The sequence below is a fragment of the Chiloscyllium plagiosum genome, unplaced genomic scaffold (assembly GCF_037043375.1).
Source record: "Chiloscyllium plagiosum isolate Xiang-an unplaced genomic scaffold, Cpla_swu_hap1 HiC_scaffold_49, whole genome shotgun sequence".
Taxonomy (NCBI): Eukaryota; Metazoa; Chordata; class Chondrichthyes; order Orectolobiformes; family Hemiscylliidae; genus Chiloscyllium; species Chiloscyllium plagiosum.
The window spans coordinates 1,676,519-1,700,086 of record NW_028270187.1 but is presented as its reverse complement, the minus strand read 5'-3'; the positions used below and the strand labels follow the sequence as shown (position 1 = coordinate 1,700,086).

General features: G+C 38.4%; 1 protein-coding gene across 1 annotated transcript; it reads left to right on the top strand.

The window, feature by feature from the left end:
- Window positions 1–5,834: 5,834 nt before the first annotated feature.
- LOC148135370 (putative G protein-coupled receptor 139) lies at window positions 5,835–11,127 on the top strand. The gene is made up of 2 exons (XM_087984593.1): window positions 5,835–5,904; window positions 10,223–11,127. The coding sequence occupies exons 1-2, from the start codon at window positions 5,835–5,837 to the stop codon at window positions 11,125–11,127; spliced, it is 975 nt and encodes a 324-aa protein (XP_087840719.1).
- The last annotated feature ends 12,441 nt before the right edge of the window (window positions 11,128–23,568 follow it).

The window sequence follows — 23,568 nt, the reverse complement described above, 5'->3', positions numbered from 1 at the left end:
TTAAAACATCGCATTTAAGGTATTAACATTAAGGGGTACCTTCAGATTCTTTTCCTGTGTCTGCCTTTTTATACCATTGCATTGAATTTTCATTCATCTTCTGTACTTCGTTGAACCTTTCTGAGCTAATTATGGTGCATTGCCATGTATCTGCTCCTGGTTTGTCTCAAGCAACCTGATTAAACCGTATCTCTACAAATTGCACTCAATTTTCTAATCTGCATTCTTTGATCACTTGATTGTTTGCTGAAAAATGTGTTGCTGCAAAAGCACAGCAGGTCAGGCAGCATCCAAGGAGCAGGAGAATCGACGTTTCTGGCATAAACGTATGCCCAAAACGTCGATTCTCCTGCTCCTTGGATGCTGCCTGACCTGCTGTGCTTTTCCAGCAGCACATTTTTCAGCTCTGATTTCCGGCATCTGCAGTCCTCACTTCCTCACTTGATTGTTTCAACTGGTGACTTCGTGACCTCGTGACCATACAGTTTCGAAAAATCTTATGATGTGTGTTCTGCAACAGTTTAGTTGCCTGACTTTCCACTGTTTTTTTCAAACACAGTCGGCAGCACGCCTATCTGTGAACCTGCTATATCGTTAGGAAGGACAATTTGCATTACTGGAGCTGAGAGTGTGCCCTGTACACCTACCAGGACATCTCCACTCTTCACTGGACACTCTAAACTCACGTTATTGTCTCACTGTGAATTCTCTTTAATTGCACCTTTTATGGCAAAAGTCCTTTAGATGCATGTCCCCGCATCACAGATTGAGAGGATTCTGTGTCTTAAAAGTGTTGCCTCTTTAACTGCTGCTCCTGACCTATGCGAGTAAACTTTACCTTGACAGATATATCGTTTAAGAAGATACGTTAATTTCTCCTTACACGACCTCAGACCAGGTTTCTAGCCCCCACTGTGCTTTCCATTATCGCTCCAACAAAATTCACTGTTTCTTATCTTGTTTTCCTACATCTGGCTTCCCAGTGCTTTTCCGAACCCACTATTACTGTGATGACATGTGACCTATGTTATTGCAGTGAAAACACCGGTGTTTTTTAACTTTTCTTTCCTCTTCATAGGTTTCCTTTTTACGCCGTGGTAAGTTATCCTAATGATCTTCGCTGAGATCAACCTTTCCTGTTCCATGTGAGGATTTCCCTTTTCCCCAATGTCTGTTCCTCATGCATGAAAAAATAAAGATTATGGAAGCCAAACATGGATTTATGGACCAATTCATAATCACCAGCCATTTCAGCTGCTGCTCTTAACGTTTTAACGCTTTGTTCTTCCACATGAGTTCTCAGTGCTTCAGGGCGAAAACGTTAGATCTCCTGTTGAAGGGCAAATTGCTGAAATTCAAACTCTCTCTCTTTCTTCTTTCCCCCTTTCTCTTTCGCTCTCTTTTTCTTTCTGTTCTGCTAAAGCAATTCGTTGTTTTTCTCTTTCCTCTGTGTTTAATCGCAATTCAACCTGTTTCATTTCGGTTGCTCTTTCCTTGTCTTTTGACTCTAACTTCACCTATTTTTCTTTCAATTGAACTTTAGCCCTCTCCAGCAAATCTAAACGCTGAACTGTTGCTGTAATCATCACTGTTTTCATCATGGAAGGAGGCAGCTTCAAATGCAAGTTGCCTGCAACTTCCAGCATCCTGGCTTTAACCAAATTTTGTAAAACCCTCAAGTTCACTTCTTCCAACCCCAGAAAACTCATTATGACTGAAACAGCCATTGCCATCCCAATCACTGTTTAAGGTAACTGAACTGAACACGCAGAGTAAAAGACACTAACAGCTACCACGCCCTACCTTTGAACCCAATAAACGTAATCCCATTTTGAAACTAGAGAAAGAAATCCCGCAAAGAGCCCCCGATCTGTTATTGACCAGGTCAGACGCCACCCCCCTTTCAAAACACTTTAAGAAGCTAGCCTAGACCCTAACTTCCACTAGTTGTTTTAGATGCGTGTAACACAGGTGTTCCAGGAGGGAGACAGCACGTCAAACCACTTAGTTTTAAACAAAACAGAATTTAGTTACAATATTACCGAATGAAACACAAAAAAAGACAACAGTACACCAAATAACTTAAACTATCCTAAAACCCAACAGATTCTACCAACTCATTGACGCTATTCCAATACTTACCGCATTTCCCATAAACAACCCTTGGCACAAAAGTTGTAATAAAATACAGGGTCTGAGAGAAGAGAGGTCGGAGAGAGCTACCAGCCTGGACCTGCTTCTTTGGATCCAGCTGCTTCTTCAACTTTATTCTTAACATACAAAGAAAACCAGAGAACAGCGAATTGGGAGAAGCGACTAAACCCATTTCATTGTATGATTGTTTTTTTTAACTTGAAAGCCTTCTGACTGAGGCAGTATCGGTTAGCTATAAACTAAATGGCTAATAAACCCTTCAAACACAAACTTATCGGAGTCTGTGTCTTTTACGACCTCTCTGAAAAACCCCCCACCAAGATCAGCATAATCTTGATGAAGGGACAGCTTTGTCACAGAATTGAAAGTCGTCTGTGTGCAATTGAAGTTGACATTTAACAGCTAATCACATTGCTGTTGCTTTGGTGTCACGTGGAGCCCAAAGTACTACAAAGTACGTATTTCATTCACTCAAAGTCATTCGTTGGCCAGATGAAGACTTAAAAAATTGATAATTGTTCATAATGATTCTGGAATCATTTTTCATATTCCATGTTTTTAAAAGGCCAAAACATGCATCAGTTCCCATGTTGAAAATTGCCCCAGTGTCCCCAAACTATCATATTTTGAAACTGAAATTCTATTCAATGGGCATTCGTACTGATTTGAGCAATGTCAAAGACTTGTCGTAACTTATAAATGGCAATAATTGGTTAATTGAAATGGTCCGATTTTATTCTTTTTTCTCACAGTGGGCAGTTTGCCTGCTTTAAAGCCGTATGTTGTGCAATATAAATTCAGTATTTCAGTAGACTGATTAAACATTATTTAATAAGTCTCCCACATGAATAAATTGCTTCTTGCTTTACTTTCTCATCTTAGCTGTCAACCTATCACGGGAAGAGAAAGAAAATGTAGGGAAAGCATCGACATAGAATAAGGGCCTATTGTAAGGAGTTTAGATGAATGAGGGCATCCCATAAACAGCTATTAAATTCGAACAGGACGAATGAATGCAATTTCATGACTGATAATTCAAAAGCAAACGTTCACATGTCGACGTTATAGGATGGGAGATTTAGGACGAATGGATGGAGAAATTCAGGAGAGTGGTGCATCTGTCATTGAATGCTGTTGAATTCAAAACTTTGAGAGTCTTAAAGAAGCAGTTAAATACAGTTCTTGTGGCTAAAGATTCATGTAGTATGGGGAGAACATGGGAACAGAATATTTTATACACAGATCACCCACTACAATGTTGATTGGCAGAACAGGCGAGATCGACTAACTGACTCCTCCTCTTATATCTTATGAGTACAGCCAGCACTAATTGTATGCAATATTCTCTGCCCCTAATCTGAATTAGTAGGGAATCAAGTATAACCTACACACCATATTACCGACAGGTTTTCTGCATGTTGTAAAGTTTACAAAGGCGAGCTCTATTCAGAGGAAAATAACATCTCGACTTTGATAACTTATTATGCATGAAGAGCTGCTGCACGGGTATGGAGGATGAATGGGAGCAGTTATAGGAAATTTAGCGCACTTTCATATATTGGAGTAACACGCTTTTAATCACAGCTACATATCTCGTTTAACTTCTGGACATGACATCACAGAAAATTGGTATAATCTGTTGGGATGTCGGATTGGGCAAGTTATTCATTATTCAGTAAAATTAAGTGGTTTGACTAGTGGTATGTCTCCTAGAATATCCACGTTATACCTGCTTAAAATAACTTGCAAAGTTAAGATCTGAGCTACCTTCTTGAAGCATTTTGAGGTGTCTCACGTAGTCCTGAGCAATTGCCGTTAAGAACAAACAGTGCTGAGGATTTTAAGCTCGGTGTAGTTGTTATTATTGTACAGAAGACGATTGAAGTTTGAAGGAGAGGATGTAGACAATGTGAAGACTCACGCAATGTCAACATTGTTTTGTGAGGTAATGTAGAATCCAGCATCTCTCAATTGTCTCTATTCATCAAATTTATATTATCAAATAAAGCAAGTCAACACAGAATTGTGTGTTACGTCGCTTCCTATTTTAAATTGCAAATGTTTGACCAATCTGCAAAATATGTCAGAATTCATTATGTTAGAATTGTCCATCTAGCTCAACGTCAGTTGGTAGATCCGAAACATTTCCTTGTGCTTCCCTCGTACACGTTGTCATGACGAACTAATACTCATTAAGTTATTAAGCTTGAATATAAATCTCAGTTGTCATCTCAGATGGACGTTTCTGATAGAGAGACAACGACCAGAAAGCACAGCTGGAAGTTGGCAAATCATAAAAGGGAACTTATTTGAAATGTCAAGGGATTTGGCTTTTTTTTTTGTTTAAAGAAACTGTATGCTTTTAAATCGGTTGTTTGATTCTTTTTAATATAATGTAAATAAGGTTCCAATACATACCACAATCGATTTACTCTTTTATCGAATCTGCTCACGATGACAACGTCGGAACACTGTTGCATATTTGTCATCTAGAATACCCGTATAATGGCGCAAAGGCATCATGTGACAGTTAACAATCAAACTGACATTTTAACAATGATATATGCATTCAAAGTAGATGCTCATTCTGGTTGATGGCAGGGTGTCTCTGACTTTAAACACATTTACAACGGACACGAAGTTGACAAATGTCCACGCCGTTTTGCAGAATACATTCGATCTCAATCCTATGGTGGCAGAGAAAAAGCTGTTTGAAATAAGAGTTGAAATAGTATTCTTCTATTTAGGATATTAATTTCAAATATCTGGCTGAAGCTTTCTACCAAGCACCAATTTCATTCATGTCTACACAAATGTCATGTGCAAAATTGCATCTGTATTTTGCTCAACTGACTTGAGCTTCAGTTCTTTCCTCCAGTACCCCAAGCTATCGACATTCAAAAACATTATCTATTTAAATGATGTTAATTTCGAGGGATTTATATGTTTTATTCACATTGGAAGACGTCTTAATTTTATCATTGTTGAGATTTTGTTCAGTGACTTTCCATAAAAAGGGACTATATTTTAATATTGGACGATCTTTACAAGCTATGAAAGAAAATTATCATTTTATCTGAAAGAAGTTTGTATCTCTCCAGTAGTATTTAAAATGGATGTTCTAATCTAGAACTCTCACTGAACCATTTCGGTTTACAGTGCATTCTCTTGTAAATCTTTGAAAATCTTAACTCCGAAGTTGAGCCAAAATAGATTCTAAATGGTCACTCGGTTCCTCTCTCTGAGCCCTGCCGATCCAGGAGAATTTTACCCTTACTGTCTTTCTCACTCTTTTTTTTTCGCTAATGTTGAATACGCTATTAAATTTGCAACTTGTTTAACAGGAGCAAAGACATTATGGAAAATGATAGTAAAGCTCCTGACAACTTCTCAATCAATAAATTATAACTTCACCTCGTTATTGTTTGTCTAGATAAGTTTTGTCGTCAAAACGGCGAGGGCGTGCTGGGCGCCATCTATTTTTCATTTCAGATAAGAATGTGCTGACGTAATTTATTTGTTCACGCCTCTGTAACTAATAGCAGGCAGTCTTTGGTGAAATTGTGTCAGTGGAGATTTATCCTTCTTTATAAAATCTGGTCCCTTTGGAAGTTTCAGCTCGGTGTGTCTGCTGGATATGTTATTATCTGCTCTCCAACAAAAGACTACTTCTGATTGCAATGCAGTACCCAGCAATTATTCAAATTGAACGCATTTACTATCCTGTACTTGCAGTATTTGGAGTCTTTGGTGAGCTGTCTTCAAGACTATTATTTGTCCAGATAAGATTCTAATTGTATTGACGAGAAAAGGCATATGCTATTTTTAAAAATAGTGACATCCGCTTCCTGAACTAAACTCTGATATGCCAAGTTTCTCAGCTATTTAGAAATCTGCTTTCGTTAATGGAGATTCAAGCAGATCAGATTTCTGATTGACAAAGAGACATTGCAATGTCTTTTTTTTTGAAAATTGTTATTTCTTTTCGTGCAGCATATTGTTCCTTCTTTTCTTCCTTAAAATGCAGTTTAATTCTATCAGACTCAGACTCACTTATGAGGATAACAAAGAGCAAAGAAAATTTCAGGACAGGAACAGCCCTTCGGCTCTCCAAACCTGTCGCCTGTGTGGTAAGGATTTGTTTCCCTCTGCTCCCTACCCATTCATGTATCTGTCTAGATACAACTTAAATGATATTATCGTGCCACCCTTTACCACTTCTGCTGGCAACGCGTTCCAGGTACCCACAACCCTCTTGAGAAGAAAGTTCCACGCACATCTCCCCTGACCTTTTCCCCTCCTGAACACGTGAACCCTAGTAATTGAGTTCCCAACTCAAGGAAAATCATCTTGCTATCCACCCTGTCTGTGCATTTCGTCATTTTGTGGACCTCAATGTGGTTCCCCCCTCAACCTCCTTCTTTCTAATATCAATAATTATGATCTACTGACTTTTGTGCTTCACTATTGAAGTATTCCCACATCTAACATTGGCCTTTGAATCTGTATTTCATTTGTCTCTTCACGGGACTCAGAGAGGCAATGCACACCCTTAACGCTCATTGAGTAACTAGATTTTCCCTATTCAGGTCACCAGATGCTGGAATGGAGTTTAAAACTCCGCTTCTAACAGATGCCCTCCACATTTATGTAACCAGCCCTCACACTCTACTTTCTTCAGAATTGTTGTATCCAGGTGAATATTATTTGCTTATGTCTCACATTGAATATGGATGCTGATATCTATGGAAGTCAACAAACACGGTGTATTCTTTTCCTGCAGTGTTAACTGTAAAATGAGAATTCTGTGCGCCAAAAATGAGGAATATAAATATCATTCTTCTGAAATGAACTTGAATCGATATTGCTGGAAATAGCAAATGAACAATAGCAAAGCCAGTATGGTGCCACAGTGGTTAATGCTGATGTCTCATGCAAGGGACCCAGTTCTATTCCAAACTCGGGCGTCTCATGATGATAGAGTTGAGGTGAATATTTAAAAATGTCCTGAAACTTGTTCAGTTGTTGACGATTTTACATATTCGATGCAGCAAGATTGATTGTTTTCGTTCTGGGTTCTCGAAAGAACAGACAAATGATTAGAACGAAGGGCAAGCTATGTTAGACAAAGGAGATGGTGTGAATGATTGCAATCCTGTGCCACAGTGAAGTGTAGAAGTATAGTGATTAGGTAATGTCAGGTAATGTTGGATTCATTGTCATACATGCCCAGAGTAGTGTGAACGTGTTCTGTGGAGGTCAATAATCAGTGATGATCTGGCATGGTGGAGGACAATCAGGGGATGAATGACCTACCCTACCTTTGTCTTACTTTCACTCAATGAGGGTGAATAACTGCAGCATGATGTGACTCGGCTTCATTGAGCGCAGTATTGAATATATTGTGATAATATTCACTCGTTTTATGTGATATGACTGGGCTGAAGAAAGCAATACGTGGTTCATGACAACTGGAATGTGCCTGTGGAGAATGATATGGACAATCGTTTTGACTCAAAATTTTGCAAATCGGTTAGCATTAAATTCGTTGCACTGACATCTACTTTCTCACATGATTGACAACTGGGGGTTCTTTGCCAAACCTCCTTCAGAGTGCTGTTAATGGTCCAGAAATAATCAGGTGTTTCCAAATGAGGACCAAAGAGACTTAATCGGAATTACGGACATTTGAGAAGGTATTGCAGCCTTTTTTGTGGAACCTGCTGAACATACATGGTTAGTGCTAGTTTTACAATTCTGCGCTATCCTCCTCTTTGAAGAAAAGTGACTTGATAATATTCGCAAAGCTGAGTAATATAAAGAAAATATATCTTTTTGACACACTTGTGTTACCTTTGACAGTTGATCGGTTCTTCTACAAGCCTGACATTAGCATTATTACACTTTTCATCTGTAAGCCCGTAAGACATAGCAGCAGAAATTCGGCTTTTGGACCCATTGAGTCTGCTCTGTCATTCAATCATGGCTGATACCTTTCTCAAACTCTTTATCCCCATATCCCTTAATCCCCTTGACAAACAAGAACTTATCTATCTCAATCGTAAATATATTCAATGGCCTGGCCTCCACCGCTTTCTCTCGCATTAGATCCCATAGATTCACTACTCTCTGGCTGAAGAGGTTTCTCCTTATCTCAGTTCTAAAAGACGCCCCTTTACTCTAACTGTGTGCCCTCGGGTTTTCGTCCCTTCTAACAATGGAAACATCTTTCCAACATTCACTCGGACAATTCCATTCAATATTCTGTATGTTTAAATTAGGTCCTTGTAAATTCCATTCAGTATAGATCCAGAGTCCTCAGACGTTCATGATAAGTTCAGCTTTTGATTCCTTGGGCCATTCTCAGGAACCTCCTCTGAACATGCTCCAAGGTTAGTACATCCATGCTGAGATTTGGGGGCTAAAACTGCGGACAATACTCCAAGCGTGGTCTAACCAGAGCCTTATAGAGACTCAGAATTATATTACTACTGTTATATTCATGCCCTCTCAAAATAAATGCCAACATTGTATTTCGCTTCCAAACTACTGATGCAACCTGCAAGTTTACCTTGAGAAAATCCTGGAATAGAACTCACAAATCTCTTAGTACTTAAGACTTTTGAAATTTCTCTCAATTAAGAAAATAGTTCATGCTTCAATTCTTGGTATAGTATGCATGACCTTATACTTTCCTACTTTGTACCCCACCTGACATTCCTTTGCACACCCTCCAAACCTGTCAAGATCCTTCTGCAGCATCCCTGCCTCCACAATGCTGTCAGTCCTGTCTTTGTATTGTCTGCAAACATAGCCAGAATGCCTTCAGCTTCTTCATCGAGATCATTAATGTACAAAGTGAAAAATTGTGGTCCCAAAACTGATCCATGCAGAACATCACTTGTCACAGGCTGTCATCCTGAGAAAGACCATTTCATCCCTATAGTTTGCTCTCCCCCAGATAGCCAATCATCTATCCATTTTAGCCCCTTGGCTCGAACACCGTTGGTCCCTATCTGGCTCAGCAGCCTCATTTATGGCAACATGTCGAAGGCCTTCTTTAAGTACAGATTGAAAACATTCATTGGCTGTCCTTATTCGACGTGTTTGTTACTTCCTCAAAGAATTCTAGTAGATTTGTTAGGCATAACGTCGCCTTTATCAAACCAGACTGACTTTGCCCTATTTTAACCTGAAATTCCAAATGTTTAGAAATTTCATTCTTCACAATGGACATAAAAATTACAGACGACCGAGGTTAGGTTAATTAGCCTGTACTTTTCCGCTTTTTGCCTTATTACTATTTTTGAAACAGGGCTGTCATGTTCGCGATTTTCCATTCCTCTGGGACCGTCCAGAAAGATAAAGTCTACCGCCTCCACAGTATGTTCAGCTCGTTCCTTTAGAACTGCAGTCCATCATTTCCAGATTATCTATCAATTTTTATGCCATCCAGCTTTTCTATCTGGATAACCTCCATGAACACATATACACAAAGCTGCTGAAAAACAGAGTGTGTTTCGTTACATTTTTAGGCAGAAAGTCGGATTGTACTCGTCTTGCTGAATGGCTTCCATCTATGTTTATTCCCATGAATTTGAGTTTGTTGTAGGACCGAAGAAATGGATCCTGATTTTGTTGCCAAGATACTCTCACCACTCCATTACACATGCCGTCTTTCCAACGTTGCCATGGAGATATGCAAAGATAACAAGGAGGTTATTGCTGAATTGCTTGAATTAGTTCCCTCATCACACTTTGTTGTAGTCACAATTTATGAAGTATTGTTGCATCGACTCTGCTTGTCAGGACACATGAGGTGATGCTATCCATTATTGCGAAAAGACATTGGTACTACATAAATTGTAAATATTGTACATGGAACATATTTCTTTGAGTGATGCTGCTATAAGACACAATGGATCATTTGCTGGAAGGATGCAGAAGGCAATGATCAGCACGATGTCCTTGGCTCTTGTTTCACCTGATACCATGTGCTGGGGAATCTGCAGTTGGAACGCTCATCAGAACAATAATTATTTTGTCTGTGTTTCTCTCTCTCTTACAGTTAACCTGTTGGCAATTGTGATTTTGCCCCGAGGAAAGTGTGGTCTCTCTAAGTGCATTACTCGCTATCTGGTGGGAATGGCAGCGGCCGATTTTCTGGTGGTTATTTCAGAACCGATATTATACAGGATTGTTCAGAATTATCTCCCTGTTTCTTTTTTCTTCATTACTCCTGTGTGTAGCCTTATTTATTGTTTAGTCTTCACATCAACAGTCATATCTGTCTGGCTCACAGTCGCTTTCACATTTGATCGATTTATTGCCATTTGCTGTGAGAAAGTGAAAACAAAATATTGCACTGATAGTGTGGCTACCCTGGTGATAGGAATAGTGTGTCTAATTAGTTGCTCAGTATCTGTACCTTGGTATTTCAGACACGAACCTGAGTATATTGTAGATAATGTTCCCTGGTATTGCATCACCAAACCGACCTTCTTCTCATCAAAAGCATGGGCAGCATTTGTCATCTTTTACGTCATTTTAACCCCTTGTGTGCCATTCCTTCTGATATTGCTATTCAATCTTTTCACTGTCAGACGTATTGTCATAGCCAGTAAAGTCCGCCAAGGCCTCCGCAGCCAAAACAATGGACAACATGACAGAGATGTCGAGATGGATAACCGAAGAAAGTCCATTGTCCTACTATTTAGCATATCTGGTAGTTTTGTATTGTTATGGATGACACAAGTTGTGTTCTACATTTATCGGCGAATAGTGCAGATTTATTCATATCCGGTTACAGACTCACTCTACATCACAGATTCTGCAGCAAATATGCTACAGCTTCTCAGTTCCTGCACCAACACATGTATTTATACCGTGACCCAGAGTAAATTTAGAGAGGAGGTGAAGGAATTGGTAAAATATCCATTCAATCTTCTTCTTAAATTAGTTAAGTCGAAATAAAAATACATTTCATTCATGATCTAGAATTAAGAACTATTTCATATGATATGTTCAACAATTTAATCAAACCCCATTTAATAGACATCACTTTACTTATTGGATGCTCAGAATTCTGAAAACAAAATACATCTCATTCAAATCTGAAACGTCAATGTCACAACAACAGTTCACCGAAAGCAAGTCGGACATATCCACAATTCTGATCCAGCTGCTTATCTTCGAATCAAAATCAACGGAATACTGGCAAATAGAAACACAGACACACACACACACACACACACACAAACACAAGCACCCACACACGCACACACACAAACACGCACACACACACACACACTTGCAAAGGGAGGTCAGCATTGATTTAAGTGCAAAGATAACGAGATAGAGAAAGATCGAGAATGAAATTTAACAGGGTGCAAATGCAAAGAGAAAATGATGAAATAGACAACTTACCGATGCAATAGGTGGCGAAACAATAGACCGAAAGAGATTTATAGGTGGAAAACAGAAAGCAGTAGAATTACATATCATGGTTATGCAATGGCAAACGTGATTGTTAGGAATTTGATATTCCGGGGATTAATGCCAGCTTGTCGTCCTGTTGATCAACGTAGAATTCCTTGTGCGATCAAACAGACTTTCGAAATCAAAAACACAGACAATAAGAAACTTATTGTGAGTGATGAGCTAGCCAATCAAAAGAAAACACAGATGATAAGCGTTCCAAAGATACTAAAATACGGAAAAACTCATAAAATTAATGTTGGCCAGCATTGGAATGAATTGAGAGTGGAAAGGGAGGACATCATGAACATTTTTTAACAGTTAATCTCTCTGCCTCCCTGTATCCATCGGTCTATTTGTACGGTCCGTGTCACTCTGTCTGTGTCCGACCATCACTCTAACTTGCCCCCTTTTTGATATAGACATATTTCCATATATCTGTCTCCTTCCTCTCTCTATCTCTTTTTTCTGTCTCTCTCCCAGCATGTGTATATGTATGTATGTATACCTTCTCCTCCCTGCACCTTCTCTCTTTCCATCTCTGCCTATTTTCTGACTGCCATTTTGTCTCCCTGTGTCTCTTTCCAAACAAACGTTACTACGTTCCTTCTGCAATCTCACAATATTCCCTCCTTCTCTCAATCTATATTTGTCGGTCATAGACAGACCATAAATTAGTAAATGGTTGATGTGTCATGGAGAGCAATAAAGAAGGAAAGAAAGGTGAGGCCATGATGTGCTCATGCATTATCATAACAAATGGTGGGGTACACTCGAGAGAATGATTTGAGCGTGTTTGTTCCGAGGTTTCAAGCTCTTATATTGTTCCTCACGTATCTATTTATTCACCATTTGTCTCTTTCAGTCAATGTCATTCTCTCTCTCTCTTACTCTGTCTCACCGCCCCTCCACCCCATTCCTATAATCACAGGTTTCAAATATTCCAGTGTCAAACGTGTATCCGACAATAATTGGAATATTCGTGATGGTGGTCCACAATTTCATTCTGATAACTGGAGGATGGCTAATGTGATACTATTGTTTAAAAAGGTGAAACTTGGCAACTTTAGACCTGTCAGTCTGAATTCAGTTGTGAGCAAGTTGTTGGAGGTGATTGTAAAAAAAGGATTTATTTACATTGAGAGAGACAAAAAATGATTAGGGATAATCAACATGCTTTTATGTGAGGTAAATCATTATTCTTCAAAAAATAAGTTTTTTCGTGAAAGTTATCAAAATTGACAGTGTCAAAACAGTAGATATTGTTTATTTGGATTTAGTAAAGCCTTCGACAGTAGATGAATTAGAAACATTAGGTCATGTAAGGTTGAGAGTGACCTTGCCAATTGGCTGAACAGAAGGAAACACAGCCTGGTGGTGGAGGGTTGCTTTTCGGACAGGAAGCCTGTCCACAACAGGTTTCTACAGCAATTGGTTCTGGGTATTCTTTTGTTTGTCATTTATATACATGATTTGTGTGGGAATATGAACAGCATGGTTCGTAAGTTTGTAGATTACACCAAAACGTTTTCTCAGCAGAAAAAGGGGACTAGATCAAATGGGTCAATGAGCTAAAAATATCAGGTGGCTTTCATTCTCGACAATTGAGAGGTACTTCGCTTTGGTACAAAAAGCAATGGTAGGGATGATAAACTTAGAGGTGAGACATTGGATGGTATTGTAGAAAAGTGGGACCACGGGCAACAGTTACAAAAGTCTTCAAAGTTTTCATCACATGTAAACAGGTTGTTTGTTTTGCGAGGGCCTAGAACACATTTACCAGGGTGTTGCTGTATATGGAACGTTCCAGTTTTCAAGAAAGGCTCGATTGACTGTGACTGGATAGTAGGAGGCTAAGTGGCCAACTGGTCGAAATTTGTAAAATAATGAAAGGCATATTATGGGAATTGTCATAATTAGAAGGTACAAATGACATTTGGATAACTACATGAAAAGAAATGTTTGGAGAGATATGGTCTAGGAGCAGGCAACAGGGATTAGTTTAGTTTGAAGTACTGTTCGGCATGGGCTGGTTGAACTGGAGGGTTTGCTTACATGCTGAATGACTCTACGACTCTATGAAGCTTCCTTCTCCGTATCCTCACGTACGTTCAATTTAATTCTGTTATTTTATCAGCTGCAGCCTGTCTACCTAATGTCTTTTAATATGAAATGTAAGTGCTTGCATTCCATGTTATGTGTCACCTTCCTTTTTTGATTTTGCTTTAGGGAAAACATTAGTTCCTCTGCCATCACCCATTGAATCTCTTTAACAACAAAGATGCAAAATTCACGTCAACAGGATTAGGGAGTGGGGTTGATGGAATTTCAATAGATGAGTGTTTCAGGCATGTGATTACACTTGCAGACCAATACTTCAAAGCAGCTGACGGTATTGATATCCAACCTGGGAAATATGAAAAATAGGATTCCCTAATGTTCTTAAATTTCAGAAATCTGTTATCTTTTTAGAGTGTGGTCTACAATATGACTGTGCAATTCACGGGAACGTGTTTGATTCTGAATAATGTCGCAAACGTTTAAATAAAATGACAATTACGCATGGACACCACATATTGGACGTATCAGAGATGGCCACGTTCAATCGTGGGAAGTATATAAATAAAGATGGAAATAAATAAATGGATGGATACATAAACACACAAATGAATTGCTGGATGAATAAATACTTAACCAACAGACAATAAAATAAATAAACAATGTCATACACTAAAATAATACATAAATTAACAGATAGGTAGATACATAGACAGACAGAGAGAAAGGCAGACAGATAGATAGATAGATAGATAGATAGATAGATAGATAGATAGATAGATAGATAGATAGATAGATAGATAGATAGATAGATAGATAGATAGATAGATAGATAGATAGATAGATAGATAGATAGATAGATAGATAGATAGATAGATAGATAGATAGATAGATAGATAGATAGATAGATAGATAGATAGATAGATAGATAGATAGATAGACAGATAGACAGACAGACAGACAGACAGACAGACAGACAGACAGACAGACAGACAAAGAGACAGGCAAATAGATAGATAACGTGGACGCATGTCATGGCTGAAAGGAAACACCAAGTCATGTTCTTTGCATCCACATCAATTTCGAGTGTAGAAGAAACTGGATAATGGTTTCAATTAATTAACGAAATTGCAACTGGAATATCGTTAGTCATAATGTAATGATCAAGTGTAATTTACCCTTAATGTAAGGTGAATGGTACGTGAGCACATCGAGAAAGAGAGAGAGAGACTTACGTGTGGGTGGAATAAGTCAAAGATCCTGATAATTGGTTGAGATGAGACAAAACGTTGGAGGATTGTCTAGATTTATATAATATTTGCAAAACCTAATCAGCCCTTTTTGCTTTCCCAAGACTAATGCTCAGCATCTTATTGTTTTATATGGGAAGTTACTTGCTACAGCATGTAGAGGAAAATTTGCCGCATGTGAGAAGTCATAAAATGCATCAAAATAACATTCCCCCGGAGCTTAAAATGTTTACGAAATTAAAGAAATGAAAGTTACCATAATTTATATGCTAATATTTTGTTTCAAACCAGATATTGTACTACTTCTAAAGATCAAGTATTATATCCTAACGGTTGTGACCAGTATGTGGGAGTGGTCACCTAATGATGAAGTCACTTGACAAATGATCCAAAGGTGCATGCTGATACTCTGGGGACATTTCTTCAAATCACATGATGCTGTTTCGGAACTAGAAAACCGGGAAGAAATCTAGGCTCAGGAATTTTAAATATGACATCAGTTCTGAATTATTCGTACACTATTCCTGTTTCCCGTTAATTTAAGGTTAAAAGTTTTGACAACGTTATTCGGATCAGAGAGACAGCACAGCACAGAAACAGATACGTCAGTTGAAGTATCCATGCCTAACATAGTCCCCAACTAAAGCACTACCGCTTGCTTTGTCCGAGACTATATCCCTCCAAACATTGCTATTCATGTACTCTTTTAAATGTTGTAATTGCATGAACACCCACCACTTCCTCAGGAAGTTATTTTTCACATGTGAACCATGCGCTGTGTGAAAAGGTTGCTGCTTATGCATCTTTAAAATCTCTCTCCTCCCGTCTTAAGAATATGTGCCCCCTAGGTTTGAAATCCCCATCATAAGGAAAAGGCATCTACTATTGAGGCTATCTATACCTTTCATCACGTTATTATCTTCCATCACATTACCTGCCAACTTCCTACGCTTCAGTGAAAAATGTCCCAGCCTATTGAACCTTTCTATCAGTCTCAAAACTTCCATACTGGGCAACATTCTGGTTAATGACTTCTGAGTGCTCTCAGTTTAATAAAATGTTCTGTAAAACTAGGCGACCAGACATGAACACAGTATTCCAGAAAAGGCCCCACTAACGTCTTGTATAAACGCCACACGATTTCCCAAATCCCATACACAAAGGACTGAACAATGAAACCAAGTGTGCCAAGTGCATTTTAACCACCCTGTGTATGCATGATGCAAAATTCAAATAATTATGTATCTGCTAGTTCCTGCTGTTCTACAACACTACCCAATGCTCTTAAATTTATTGTATCAGCCCAATTCTTGCTTGTTGAACCAAAATGCAAAAACTTGCATTTAACCAGTTTGTACTTCATCTGGCATTTTATTCAGCCTTTGGATCCAATTGAGGAAGACACCTTTTTACACTATGTCAACCATGTGATTAAGTTTGGTGTCGTCCACAAACTTACTAACTGTGCCTTCTATATTCTCATCCAAACTAGTTTTTTTTTTAAAATGTCCAGCAGAAAAAATCCCAGAAACAATACCAGCAGAGAACCGCTGATGACTGGTTTCCAGTCTGAAAAGCAATTGTCCACCACCACTCTTTGTCTCCGACCGTCAGACCAATAAGGTATCCAATTAGGAGGCGCACTCTGAATACCATGTGGCCTAACTTTGCTAATTCGTCGAAGGCTTCATTAAAATCCAAACAAACATCCTCTACTGATCTGCCATCAACAATCGTTTTGCTAAATTTCTCAGAAAGCTCAATCAAGTTTGCCAAACACGATCTTCCTCGCACAAAAACATACTGACAATCCCGAATCAATACTTACCTGGTTAAAAGTCCACAAATCCATTTTTTAATAATTACATCCAACAATTCACCCATAACTGAAGTCAGACTCATAGACTTGCAGTTCTCTGGGTTCTCCTGGCAACCTTTTTTTTCAGCAAGGGTTTAATATTAGCCATCGTCCAGTCGTCGGACCCCTCACCCTTAGTGATAAATGGCACAAATACTTCTGCAAGTTGTCTCGAAAATTTCTCTCTGACTTATGTGATGCACGAGATGAAGTCTGAGACATTTACCCATATTTATACTCTTTAAGACCGCCTGAACTGCCTCTTCTGTAATGTTGAACTGTTTTTAAACATCAAAGTCGTTTGCTCTACCTTCTGTAGACTTCCTTTCGTTGTTCACAGTAAACTCTGACATGCAGTATTCGTTTTGTATCTCTCCTATCCCCTCGGGGTCAAAACAAGGACGGCCTCCTTGATCTTTAATAGATCCGATCTACTCTCTCCATAGTTACCATCTAATTCTTTATGTACTTACAGAATCTCTTTGTCTTAAACTTAACGTTATCTGCCAATGCTAAATCATATCCCTTCTTTGCCTTCCTGATTTCTTTGTTAAGATTAGCCCACACTCTTAACACTGATTAAGAGCCTCAATTGAACCAAGTTGTTTTTATCTAAACTAAGATTCGCTTTTATTCTTAACTAGAATATCTTTATTCAATATCTCAATTTCTTTATTCGTTCACTATTCCTTAATTTCACGAGGCTTTTCCTTCGCTCTAACGGAAACGTCACACTTCTGAACGCTTGGCCTCAGTCTTTAAAGCCTCCCACTTGTCAGATGTCCTATTTACATTCGAATACTCTCCTCATCTCAAATTATAAAAGTGTTTGACACAAAACTTTAAAATTTGCTTACTCCAACCAAACAAAGCATTCTTTGGAACGCTGCAACCGTTTCCATAATCATTTTGAAACTCACGGAATTGTGACTGCAAGACCCAAAATATTCCCCTACTTTTACTTCAGTCACGTGCCCTACTTTATTACCCAAAATGGGCAGCACCATGGCTCAGGGGTTAGAACTGCCGCCTCACAGTGCCAGAGACCCGGGTTAGATTCCCACTTTGGGCAACTATCTGTGTGGAGTTTGCACATTCCTCCTGTGTCTGCGTGGGTTTCCTCCTACAAACCAAAGATGAGCAGATCAGGTGAATTGACCTTGCTAAATTGCCCATAGTGTTATGTGCATTAATCAAGGGTAAATATCCTACTGGGGACTGGTCTTCGAATGGACAGTGTGGACTTATTGGGCCAAAGGGCCTGTTTCCATACTGTGGGGAAACTAATCTAATATGAGGTCTCCTCTTGTTCCTTCTTTGGTTGAAGCATCCACATATTGAAATGAATAGTTTTTGAACTCTTTTGACAATTTCTTGAACATCCACACTTTTAATACGACGTAGCCATAGTCAAAGTTTGGAGAAAGAAAATGCCCTCCTATTATAACCATTTTACGTTTACATATATAAGACTATAAGACTGTAAGACACAGGCGCAGACATTAGGACGTTTAACCCATCGATTTTGCTCTGCCATTCAATCGTATCTGGTCAGTTTCACAAACTCGTTCTCCTGAATTCTCCCTGTAACCCTTTATCCTTTGATAATCAAGCTATCACAGCTCCTCCTGCAAATTTATTTTTCAACATCCACGTACTGTAGGGGGGCCTAAAACATATTCAAATCAACGTGATTTTTCCATTTTCAGTTCTGATTTCTACCCGTATATTTTCACTGAGCATTTGTTTTGAGAAATGTATTTTCTAGTTCCAGCATCCTTAATCAAAAACTGCTATCTCCCCATTTCCTGCCTCGTTTTCAATCCTTCCCATAGCATTTAAAACCCAAACATTGAGCTGCCAGTCCTGCCTATCTCTCAGCCAAGTTCCTGCAATAGCTATTACGTCCCAGTCCCATGTTATTTAAAAATGCCATGATTTAATCAGACTTACCTCCAAACCCCTTTGTATCATAATAAATGCAATTTAGTTCTTCAGAGTTATCAGATACTCTGACTCCCTCTTCTATTTATTCTCTAATTGACGCGCTCTCTTCACTTTCAAGGCTTTCCCCATCAACCTTTCTATTTACATCACACCTGGAATTCCTCCATTCCTGCTCGCTATCTGTACAAAGTGTCCCTTAACGAAGCAAACAAATTTCCCTGCTAAGAACTCGGTCCTTTACATTTCAGGTTTGATCAAACAATTTCAAAGATCTTTTTCTAGACCAAAACACATTCAAATTGTCCAAAAACCAGAATCCTTGCACAATACAACAGTTTTTCAGCCATTCATTTATTTCCTTTATCCATTTGGTTCTTTCCCTTGTTTGAGTTCAGTACTGTGAGTAAAATAGAGATCATTTCTTTTCAGATTTGATTTTTAATCTGCTACCTAATCTCTTAAATTCATTCTGCACTGCTTTTGTGTGTTCCCTAAAAATGTCATTCCTAACAATGTGTACAGTAATTTCTGGTTCCTCAATGCCACGTTTAAACATTTGCATGAAATGTAGTAGAGACGTCCTTCATCCCAGCACAAGGAAAGCAACAAATCATCCTAAATTTATATTCACTGCCACAGAATCTACTGTCTTTCCCCCGACAAAACTATACCCATAACAATAATTGTATTAAATCTTGTCAAACGCTGCCTAACATAGGAATGACTCCAAATAAACAATAACTGACTATCCCGTCTATTTTTCACAGTAAAAATCTATTCATTTAACATTCAACAAAGACTAAATACATGTTACATAAAGCAATAGCCATCGGAGGACTCTGAAGTATTTCTTAGCTTTTCAGAAAATCACCTATCTATCTAACTGATGCTTTGTAAAAACTTTTTTAAAATCAACTATCCACGTCACTCCATGACTTATATGTGCCCTTAATAATATTAAGTCAGAAAAAAACATTCAATAACTCCTGATAGATTAAATAAACTACATTTTGATATCTACAGAAAATAATGCTAAAACGAAAAAAATATATATACAATATACAACATTTAAAGTAAAGTCAGAAACATAGCTGACTAACTAAAATACAAAAGACACCTCTTCAATTAATTCCCTGAAAGAAATTTCTCTACATCGTCAACCGTGACTGTTCGAAATGTGAACACAACTCCTTATTTTTAAAAGAGGGCTTTTCAAAAAAAAAAATTTTGCAATGCAAAAACTCCCTTTAAAATCGACGTAGACTTTTTCCAACTTGTAAACGGAATTGTTAAAAAAATACTTAGTCGTTCACTGTAGACCCTGATCTTTTAAAGAACAAGTCCGATTGGAAAAAAAAGACATTCACGCAATTTCGTTCTTTTTAATGTTAAACAAACGAATTGTTTAAAAATGTTCCATTAATGACGTATGATAACTGCAATAACTGCAATGAAACAATAATAAATCTTTAACTGAACCTGTAGTCCCAGGAATAGATGCAAACTTCACGCTGCTTCTTGAATAACGTGGAGACACGGGTGATAACGGTGGAATGGGATGCAAATAAGAATTTTTAGCTTCGTTGACTTTGTGATATTCCATACATAGTTTTTGGATACTATCTGTTTTTGGCACGATTTCTATGGGTGAACTTCAGTCGCTCAATACACTTTACTCACATTTCCCATGGGCATGCATTTCTGAAACTGTTGCCAAATTTAGAGGGTCAATTCTACACAGATTTTAAATAAATGGTGCAGCATTTCCTGCATCGATATCATGCATATTTAGATTAGCACTTCATAGTTTCTCCATACGCATCTCTCCACATGTGATTGTAATAAGTCTTTGAGTTCATTTCTATTTGTTTCTGGAATGTTTTAACGAATTTACCCAAAGTTTTGAGAACATCCTTATTGTCCAATTTAAATTGATGAATTTCCAGTTCAGAATCATCTGCATTTGGTTAATCACTGTTTGATTTAATCAATAAGCGAATCTTCTTTGCTTTCCTTTCCTATCAAAATACTTTTTGAGCACATTCACATGACACTCTCTGTGAGACTTATTTCCATCTGGCGCTCATGTCAAATAATTCTTTACTTTCGATTTAATAAGGCCTCCTGATTTGCATTTGAAGGTTCATGTGCCATTCGAAGCAAAAGTAGCACATTACCTCCACAAAGAAAATTGCGAGCTTTTTGTTTGCTTTTTGTTCCTTTTTTGACAAGATGTGCGCTACTTTTAAATGTTGTCTAGCCAAACAATCAAATCTATTTAATGTTTCCCTAAGGTCTGACACATCATCCAAATGTTTGGTCTCTGATCTCTGACTCATCAATTTCGCCTTAGTTCATTTCGGTGGTCCTCTCACATCGTGCTCCCAAAAAAAAACTAATTCAAATGGACTGAATTTCGTTGATACATTAGGTGCTTCCCTAATCGCAAAAGTACAAATGAAATTCCTTTACCAAATCATCTGCGTAGTCTTGAATATATGTCCTCAACATAATTTTTAAAGTTTGATGCCACCATTCTAATGTTCCCTGCATTTCTGGATGGAATGCTGTGGATTCGAATTGTTTTATACCTCAGCTAACCATAACTTCATTGAATAAATTTGATCTGAAGTTTGACCCTTGATATGATTGCATCCCTGCAGGTAGTCTGTATGCAGTTTAAAACAAAAACAACTCCTCCACAATCATTTTGAACGTGATACTGCGTAATGGAATGGCCTCTGGAAATCGAGTAGACACATCCATGATGGTCAACTCATTCTGAATCACTCTTTTTATTTTGAGTAGGTGTACTATGGAATCAATCAAGACTCTTCGTCAAATCGTGAAACGGATATTAAGGGTGCTGATTTTATCACTGACTGCAGGTTTCAAGTTAACTGACACGTATATGTCCCGTGAAATTCAATCACATTCTTAAGCAGTCCAGGCCAATAAAAATCTTCTTTTTTTTTTTTACTTGAGTTTTCCATAATCTCAAATGACGTCTTACTGATAATTTATGTGTTAACCACAGCAACTCATTTCCGTAACCCAGTGATAAAACAACTTGATGGACTTCTGCTCATTTCTCTTCCACCTGAATATGTGAGAGTCTCCATTTCCTCATCAAGATTTTAGTTTGAGGAAAGCAATATTCTGGAAACATTCAGATGCTTATTCTGTGTATAATGTTTGATACTGCCGTGTAGTTTTTAACCTTTGCATTGCCATTCAGCTAATTTCTCTGTACCTGAAGCATTCACTTTGTCCCCCACTTGTTCTTACGTTGTACCAATCATTTGATCAAATGTATTCTCTGATAATTGATCTTCAACATTCTGATCTTTATTCATTGATTTCTCCTCCTCCTTCAACCTGTGGCTTTGTGACATTGTTACACAGAAAAGGTAAAATCCCAGGGCATATTTCCTATGACACTGCAGTTGCCCGATTTTCCACTGGTCTTTCAACCACAAGAGGCATCACTCCTTCCGGTGATCCAGTTATATCATTTCTAAGAGAAACTGCATGCGTGAAATAGAGAATTTTTCTGCCAACACTTCACCCCTTTTCATACGACATCCTAATCAACGTTATATAAAGGAGGACTTCTCGTCACACCCTGAATTCCACATACTACCATTTTTCCTGCACATTCACCTTCTGAATTTCATTTCATCAAATCTCGCACCATCAAAGAGTGCCATGATCACGTGTCTCTCAAATATATTAATAGTTTTCCCTGCTTCTCCTGGCATACATGTGTAAGCATTAGCATCGCAAATAAGTTTGTAAAGGAGAGTCTTCTCGAAGAACTTTCAATCAGGCTGAATATTCCCCTGAAAATGTTTAGCTTCCACTGCTTTCTTTTACCACTTCAACAAATTTCACTTGCTTGCCCTCTTCTCCCATATGCGTCTTCCCACGCTGTTGCTAAACCACTAGCACTGTGATTTCATGTGACCCACATTGTTCTAGTGAAAATACCTAAGCTTTGTTTACTCCTCTTTCACCCGCATGCGATTCCTTCTTACCCTGTGGTTAACTATCTTTATAAAATTCAACAAGATCTACTTTTCCCTCGCCACATGAAGATTTTTCTTTTCCTCAATTTTTATCCCTCACAGATTGAAATTGTTGTCTTAAGCCAGAACTTAATTCATGAGCCAGCTCATATTCATCCGTTATTTCCGCTGCTGCAATGTCCATCCACGCTCACCCAAATTGCTTCGTCTATATCTTTCTACATCTTTCCAGAGATATTTGTTCAAATGACTTTTGAATGTTCCTAATGTAGCTGTCTCAACCACGCCCATGGGCAGCAAATTCCCTATGCATACTACCCTCTTTTGCCACTCGTGTTACTTTTGTAATTTTCCCATTAGCCTTAAAACAATGCCTCTAGACTGCGATTCTCCAAACTTGGCGAAAAGACTGAGTGCATTCATTCTATTCATGCCTCTCATGTTTTAATGCTCCTCTATAAGATCACACTAGTCTCCTATGCTCCAAAGAAAAACGTCAGATTTTGTCCAACCTCATCCTATAACTCAGACCATTAAATACTGGTAACATCCTTGTACATTTCTTCTGCTCTTTCCGGTTTAGATTAGATTAGATTTCCTAACGTATGGAAACAGGCCCTTCGGAGCAACAAGTCCACACTGACCCTTCGAAAAGCAACCCACCCAGACCCATTCCCCAACATTTACCCCTGACTAATGTACCTAACATTATGGGCATTTTAGCATGGGCAATTCACTTAACCCGTACATCTTTGGATTGTGGGAGGATACCGGACCACCCAGAGGAAACCCATAC

What these genes read in the sequence shown, in the direction of transcription:
- LOC148135370 (XM_087984593.1), top strand. Translation starts at nt 5,835, where the DNA reads ATGCAGTACCCAGCAATTATTCAAATTGAACGCATTTACTATCCTGTA. An exon ending in TGCAGTATTTGGAGTCTTTG is followed by an intron (nt 5,905 to 10,222) that starts GTGAGCTGTCTT and finishes TCTCTCTTACAG; the next exon opens with TTAACCTGTTGGCAATTGTG.